The sequence below is a fragment of the Salmo salar genome, chromosome 06 (genome assembly GCF_965601325.2).
Source record: "Salmo salar chromosome 06, fSalSal1, whole genome shotgun sequence".
NCBI classification, from domain to species: Eukaryota; Metazoa; Chordata; class Actinopteri; order Salmoniformes; family Salmonidae; genus Salmo; species Salmo salar.
In genome coordinates, this window is record NC_138296.1 from 53,712,429 (window position 1) to 53,720,597 (window position 8,169).

An 8,169-nucleotide genomic window follows, 5' to 3' on the forward strand; every position below is an offset into this window, starting at 1 on the left:
AGCCAGCCAGAACATACTGTTCTCTCAATGAAGGATGTTAGATGGTGTTGCACAACTGGCCTAGAAAGGAGGAGCAAGCTGGACCTAACTGGTCTAACGCTCACCGCCCCGACCCTTTGAGGCCATCCCAGTTAGTTCCTCATTAATGAGTTCACTAATGGCAGAACTAAGAAAGCAGTATGGCTTATGTAATTATGGGAGCTCATCTCTTGTATTAGCATTAGCACATGGTTGTTTGACTGGCCCTGCATGCTTGAGGATGCAATTACCAAGTCAAAGGACTTTAGTGCTCCTACCGTAAGAACTGGAGAACAAAATCACAATGTTACATAAAGGTCCTTTATTGTAGTGGAAGTAAAGATGTTGTAGAGTCAAGACATACAAAAAGACACAGGGAAGAAAACATTTTCACAAATTTACACATTTATGTACAGTACATAGCAGTATATTAACAAAAGTAAAACAATGGAAATAATACCAACAATAGCATATTGTTACCCTCTATACCTGCAGATTCAGATTGTGATTATTTACATAGCTTTACTGTAGATAAACTAGGAGTCTATTTATAAATAGCTTTTCAGGTAAAATATCGCAATTTTGTACTCTAAACAGTACTACTCAGCAAGTCCAACCTATCAGTTGCACATTTTAATTTGTGTACATTTAAAGTGAAAAAAGTGAAACATATTGTCTGAAAAAGGCCTTCAAACGTAGGACTCCTTGGTGTAAGAATACTCCTCGAACACAAGCTGGCTGCACCTCCGTGACACAGTCTCATGGCGTGACGCTGTCTCATGGTGTGACAGGGTCTCGTGGCGTGCTCTTGACACGGACTCAGACATCGCTCGCTGGCGGAACCCGACCGAATGCTGTTGGGTTGCAGTGACATCACCATCTATCCCCTGAGAGAAGCAGTCTGTGTATTGATTGACGGAACAGGAGTACAGGAAGTTTGCGTTCATAGAGGCTGGGCGGGACTTCCTGCTGAGAGTGGCGGCGACGGCACTGACAGTCATGGAGCCATAATGCGGTGGGGAGGGCTGAGTCGCACTCTGGACTGCCTGCTCGTACGAAGGGGGCTGGGAGGGCAGTCTGCTGTCCACCTGTAGGAAGACCTCCACCGCAGACAGGGGGCGCTTCTGCCTGAGAGGGGCCTTGGCCACTGGGGCCTCCACCTCACTCTGGGAGTCCTCCTCGAGGGTCCCGCAAGAGAAAGGCTTCTCCTTCTGGAGGTCGCCTTTCTTGAGACTGCCCCAGGCGAAGCCAAAGGCCCCCAGGCTCTTGGTCCTCATCAGGGCTTTACTGTTCATGGACTGGGTGCCTCGCTCAACCACTTCCGTCGTGTCCGCCCTCGGGGGCTCTGCCCTGGGCTTGGCGGAGAGGGGAGTATGGAGTGTGGACTGGCCCCTGTGTTGGCAGGCTGGGGATGTCAGCGGCGGGCTGGTGAACAGGGAGATGTCTGATGTGTTGGAGGAGGCGCTCTCCAGAGAGCAGGATGACAGGCATGACGGGTCAAGCTGCCGCCAAGTCATCGTCTGGCTGCCACCGAGTTTGGGGAGAGACAGCGTGGCGGCGTGCCTGGTGTTGGTAACACCACATTCTGGGAGCAGGAAAGAGTCAGAGATCTGCTTCTTGAGTGGATGCTCCTCAAAGTCCCGCCCCTCCACGGAGAAATCGTCGTTACTACGGGCCAGGCCAATCAGGCTCTTCTTCTCGGCAGAGGAGAAGATGATTGGCTCTGAGCAGCGGCGGTTGAAGGGCTTCTTGTTGGTGAAGGTGTGGAAGATGGTGTTGGAAGGGATAGGGCCGCATTGCATCCCGCACGCAAAGAGGAGAGATGGGGACGAGCCGCCCCTTTCCCCCTCACCCTCTATTTGCGTGGACCCCATACTGTCCCCCTCAGCGTCTGGGTCGTTGCTGTCATACGCAGAATCATGTTGCTGTGACGACACGGAATCTGAGGAGAAAGAGAACATTGATGAGTTGCAGTGTACAATGTATGATTCCTATTCCCATTGTTCTATTTTATTTCAAGCTTTTTGAAACATGTTCCCAGAAACCTGTGTTCACAGAATGTTTTTATTTTCTGTGAAAGAATGTGTAGCATTGCAGAGAGTCGCACCTAAAGCAGCACAGTTAACTTACCTGAGTTATCCTCTTCAGGATCTCCCAAAAGGCTCAGGACGTCCTCTCCAAAGATGTCACAGCAATGCTCGATCAGGAACTGTGTCAGCTCTATCACCTAAAGGAAACATCACAAAGAACACAAACATTTTAATATTACTTAGAACAATGGTTGAGTGATTGAAAGTAACATTGTGTTAAAGTGTGAAGATTTGGCATTTCCTTTTGCTAAACAACTCAGTCCTGTTTCAGCACAGACTATAGTAGGATACATTTAATGCAAAGCTATAGGCCCACACACAGACACAAACACACACACACGGTTGTTTTCGTACATGAAAACCACACTGGCAGCTTCAAAGAGTCCAGTCAGAACCGGATTCTCACCTTCTCCACGGTCTGCACATCTAAGGACATGATGTCCTTCTGCAGCAGAGTGGGTGCAATGCACAATGCCAAGTTATTGGCGTCCATCATGTTGGCGTCCGCGCTCTCCGTGATGTGACGGAGCACACACAGAATGTTCCGCAGCAGGAGGATGTTAGGTCCTGGTAGCTTGTCTACCACTCTGAGAGGGGAAAGGGAGGGAAGGAGAGAAAGAACAGGAAAAAAATGTAGATCAGTTTGCCGCTCGCAATTTGTTTTCTCTTTTTGAGAGGGGGAGGAAACTAAAAATAAGTGTACACATTGAGGGTAGAGGCACTACTTCCTCATTGTCTGAATCTCTAAAAAACTCCATTGAAAAGCCCCCTGAATCTATTCTTTGCAACACCTAAATGTCAAATACGTTTTGGGGGGGGGGGGGGGTTTCAACCAAAATGCCTACATTAGCCTACATTAGCATAATGTTTACGGCTACGGCCTCTCATGTAGCCTACAGTTTTATATAAGATTATGCCCCACAAGTACAACAGTAATATAGTTCACCAATGGGGATGGCTTAACAGGTGGTACAGTTGCTAAAGCTACATTTAGCCTAGCATCAGCTCACTAGTAGTTGGTAGTAACTTGGTAATGCTGCACTAAAAATAAAAACAAACTGATTCTAGGTTATTTCTTTTTTAATGGCTGGTACCTTACCTTTTGAGCTCTAAGCTTCTGTGGTGGACTTCCTTAGTCTCCAGGGCCTTCATCCAGGTCTCATACATATCCGACACTAGCAGGCTACCCGGGAGCTCCTTCAGAAAACTCTGCAATTAGGAGGGAAGGTGTCGGGGGTTAGAACATAATACAGTAGAAGACTGCTGATAAGTAGCAATAGGTGCTAACACACTAACAGGTCTAATTGGAGGTCATAGAGCTGCTTCTCCCTTTGTCTCCCTGCTCCAGGTGGACAGGCAGATGGACGGACATGGAAAAGGAAAGGACAAATCAGTGAACACATGGATGATTCTTTACCTTAAGTAGTCCCACCAGGAGAACCACAGGCAAGGCCTCCATCTCTACCTCCGTCCCGCTGTCGAGCTGCTCCCTGATGGCCTTCAGGTTCTTACTGTTGCCGTTCTTCCTGAACACCCCCTCTGTGGAGGGGCCTTTCTTGCACAGCAGCACCAATATATCCTGGTGGGGAGAGAGAGGAACAACGGAGGAAAGAGGTCAAACCAGGCTGAGAAATGGCATGAACAAGTCAAACAACCTGCTGTGGATGTGCGTGTGTACATGTTATATATATATACACACTAATGTTCAAAAGGTTGGGGTCACTAAGAAATGTCCTTGTTTTTGAAGGAAAAGCACATTTTTTGTCCATTAAAATAACATCAAACTGATCAGAAATACAGTGTAGACATTATTAATATTGTAAATAACTATTGTAGCTAGAATCGGCAGATTTTTTATGGAATATCTACATAGGCGTAAGAGGCCCATTATCAGCAACCATCACTCGTGTTCCAATTGTTAGCTAATCCAAGTTTATCATTTTAAAAGGCTAATTGATCATTAGAAAACCCTTTTGCAATTATGTTAGCACAGCTGAAAACTGATGTTCTGATTAAATAAGCAATACAACTGGCCTTCTTTAGACTAGTTGAGTATCTGGAGCATCAGCATTTGTGGGTTCGATTACAGGCTCAAAATAGCCAGAAACAAAGTTCTTTCTTCTGAAACTCGTCAGTCTATTCTTGTTCTGAGAAATGAAGGCTATTCCATGCGAGAAATCGCCAAGAAACTGAATATCTCATACAACGCTGTGTACTACTCCCTTCACAGAGCAGCGCAGACTGGCTCTAATCAAAATAGAAAGACGAGTGGGAGGCCCCAGTGCACAACTGAGCAAGAGGACAAGTACATTAGTGACTAGTTTGAGAAACAGACGCCTCACAAGTCCTCAACTGGCAGCTTCATAAATGGTACCTGCAAAACACCAGTCTCAACGTCAACAGTGAAGAGGCGACTCCGGAATGCTGGCCTTATCGGCAGAGTTCCTCTGTCCAGTGCCTGTGTTCTTTTGCCCATCTTCATTTTATATTTTTATTGGCCAGTCTGAGATATGGCTTTTTCTTTGCAACTCTGTCTACCAAGGCCAAACCCAGACGACGCTGGGCCAATTGTGTGCCGCCCTATGGGGCTCCCAATCACGGCCAGTTGTGATTCAGCCTGGAATCTACCCAGGGTCTGTAGTGACGCCTCTAGCACTGAGATGCAGTTCCTTAGACCGCTGCACCACTCGGGAGCCCTATATGCTTAAATGATTCTGTGAGGGGTAGGCCAGGGGCAAACTGAGACAAACGGTGCGTTGCGCATGTCAGCTGGAAGTGGAACATCACATAGATTCAATCTGTGGTTGGGTTGCAGACAAGCAGGTCCTTAGCAACCATTACCAAGTGCTTTGGTAACTAACTGCACTTATTAGTAACAATTGAATGGCCTGATTGATCAAGTGCCCTAGTCAATAAACCCTTTGAACTAAACACCTTGGTAGAATGAGGTGCAGATCAAATCATTAGCTGTCACTATGTTTCATTACAGCTGTCTATTTCTCACTCAATCCACACCTTGTACAAATTATGAAAATCTGACATACAAAGATAATACAGAACAAAGATATTACAGAACAAAGATATTACAGAACAAAGATAGTTGTGGTACAGTTTGGTAGACTGACGTACCTTGATGGGCTTCGGAAGAGTCCCGTCCTCTGGGCAGGTCTTGGAGAGAGACTGTCCAAACAGATGGCTCTTGGAGTCTGTGTCTGGACGGGAGGGCATGCTGGTGAGGGTGGAGCTTCTCCTCAACTTCCTCAAGATGCTCCACTTACTGTTGCTACCATTTTCTGTTACGAAAGAAGCCAAACATTTAGGCAATTTGTGTAGGTATAGCATACACTATTATAAAGGAGGCATTAAGGTTTATGGTGTACTAATAGCATTCATGAGAAAGAGAGTGAGTGTGTGAGAGAGAGATAAACACATGATATAAGTTGACATTCTTATTTTAGCTTGACATTCACACTGATCATTGGCATGTCCTGTTTCTCTCTCTCTCCTATGGTTTGAATTATTTTCTCTGCCTAAGTTGGCACACACCCACACTCATATACACACTGTGGGCCCTTAACCAACCTTGTGGTTCAGAGATGTTGTTTTTCAAACTCACCAATGGGCTGTGTTACACCGCTGGGCAGGGCGGGGATCTTTGCGTCACTCTGGAAACGCAAAACAGGAGATGTAGTCATGAGCATGTATGAGGAACATGTGGCAGGGGAGCCACATCCTCTGTTTGCATGCCTGTTTCCATGTGAGGGTGCGGGGTGGTAATTATCTAACCCGCCCCCTCTCCCTCCTCAAACTCCCCAATCACCCTAACAATTTACCCTTCAATAACACCCATCAAAAAAGCCCACCACTTTCAAACTAATGTCCCTTCAAGAACAACACAAGGTCCTCCACTTGAATGAAACAACACAAACCCTCCTTAAAAAAAGCACAATCACTGTACAGTATCAATAAAGTGTTACAATGTATACACTTGGGTTATATAAGTGCTTCTATTTGATAAACAGATTGCAGTGGTCTGAATTCCCCCCAAAACCCTAAAAATAAGCCTGATATAACCTCATACATGGTGTTTCTCCCCAACACATGTTGAACCAGAACAATTGACACATGGATGAAAGAAGCAGAAAGTGTACTGTACGGAACTCACATCAAGCGAAAACTTGATAGAAGGCTCCATGCCCCCACCTGTTAGAGTTTTAGCCTGAAACGAAGAGAAAGAGATTATTATTTATAGTGCAGATGAAAGTTGTGACTCCTCCCAGAAGCAATTATACTATATATTAGGCAAAGGTCAATGTATGCTCATTCCAATTCTATAAATACAATTTGAATGGTGTCAAACAAAAGCCTATTATGCTTGAATGGTGCTGCAAAGTGTGTCTGCATTGAGCGCCTTTCTAAGAATGTCTGATACTCCGTCTTTACTGATAATGGCCCTTTATAGAGGTAATATGCCTCTTCAGAGCCACAAGAGCCATCAACAGGAGAGCAAGAGATAGAATGCAAGTCAATGCTCTAAATTGGCTGTATACGGTGCAATACAATGATATCTTGATATCAATGACAGAGCAGAACACTGGTAAATCGATATCAAGGACTGGCTGGACACAGGTGAAAGTATAACCATCGTTTCTACAGTATCTGCCATCACCGCCTTTGGTAACAAGAATCTGTGCGATGTATCAGGGACTATGACTACAGTCTACAAAGTATGCGCTATGGTAATAAAGTTCACAGTTTTCTTCTGTTTCAGGTGTTCTGATAGCTGTTTCTGTAAATTTTGCACACTGGAGAATAGGATAAAGCTGCATCCAAAATGGCATCCTGTTCCCTATAGTGCACTACTTTCGACCAGTGCCCTGCACTGTATAGGGAAATAGGTTGCCATTTGGGACATGACCTAAGCGATAGACTTACTGTGATACTGCCGCTCAGCACCTTCATCAGGACACTTGGGGGTGGTGTGGTAGAACCTGCCCTCTCTTTTGCTGCTTTAATTTTCCTGGAATGAGGAAAATACATATATAAAATATATACATCTATATACAAATATTTCACTGATCTCCAGTCAGTCCCTAGTTATTCTCACGAGCCATAATAGAGGGTGACAACTCCCTAGTTAGATGGATGTTGTCGTACATGTGGTCTCTACACAACCGCTCTCTGTATGTGTCAAAAGGGTGTGTTTGCCGTTGTGTGTGCGTGTGTGCGTGTGTGTGTGTGTGAGCGAGTGTGTTGCGGGGTGTGTTTTAAAAGAGGATCAAATGGATATTCTGAATATGATCAAATCTTAATTTGAATATGAGTGAAAATAATGATAACCATTAACAATTGTATGACAGAAAAAAATATTGGAACTATATGCTATATTGAACTATAAGTTCTGACATCATGAAGAATATTGTAATATTCACTAAAATACAGTTCCCATCTCCAACACAGGTATGCTTATAATACTAATTCTATTCACAGTCCTTCAATAGTTATTATATCTAATTGAATGGGATTAGCAGTACAGTCCCATTGATACTGCAAGTTACTACACATAATGACTATCTTCATATAGTATAACCCAGTAACCCAAGTTACCCATTAAGGCTCAATCAAGTGGCATTTGTATTATATATGGAGATAATAGTAGTGTTTACCTGTGAAGAGTATCCAACCAGCGTTCTTTTACCTCAGGTGAGCTGCAGGCAAAATAACAGCATGGGCGTTACTAATCCACAGTGAAAGAGGAACGAAGCAAACACACGGATGGACAGACAGACTGACTAAAGAGACACAGCACACCTTCTGGCTCTTTTAACTAGAGCGATGGAAACTGTAGCTCAGTCATGGGGACAGGAAGCAGCGTCATGGCGGCCCCGACCAAAACACCTTCCACTTCCTCTATGTGTTGGGGCTGCTGCTGTTGTCGCCATGTGGAAAGAGACATGAGGGAGACTAACTTAAACTAATCCTCACTCACCTGTATAGATGATAGTAATAACTGTGTTAGGCCTTTAAAAGTGCATATTTTGTATTAATTTTTCCTGTCTAT

At 44.7% G+C, this 8,169-nt stretch overlaps 1 protein-coding gene across 2 annotated transcripts; it reads right to left on the reverse strand.

Moving 5' to 3' along the window:
* Positions 1-325: 325 nt before the first annotated feature.
* On the reverse strand, positions 326-7,911 carry tagap (T-cell activation GTPase activating protein). Of its 2 annotated transcripts, XM_045719475.2 has the most exons (10): positions 7,775-7,911; positions 7,044-7,128; positions 6,274-6,327; positions 5,725-5,773; positions 5,238-5,401; positions 3,526-3,687; positions 3,208-3,317; positions 2,515-2,695; positions 2,149-2,245; positions 326-1,960 (listed from the first exon to the last, which is right to left on the reverse strand). In XM_045719475.2, exons 2-10 carry the CDS (start codon positions 7,068-7,070, stop codon positions 708-710), a joined length of 2,097 nt encoding a protein of 698 aa, XP_045575431.1. In that variant the 5' UTR covers positions 7,071-7,128; positions 7,775-7,911; the 3' UTR covers positions 326-707. The 2 variants fall into 2 exon arrangements, with proteins under 2 accessions (XP_045575431.1, NP_001135194.1); NM_001141722.1 differs by lacking the exons at positions 5,725-5,773; positions 6,274-6,327; positions 7,044-7,128; positions 7,775-7,911 and having other exon boundaries at positions 5,238-5,600.
* Between the last annotated feature and the right edge of the window lie 258 nt (positions 7,912-8,169).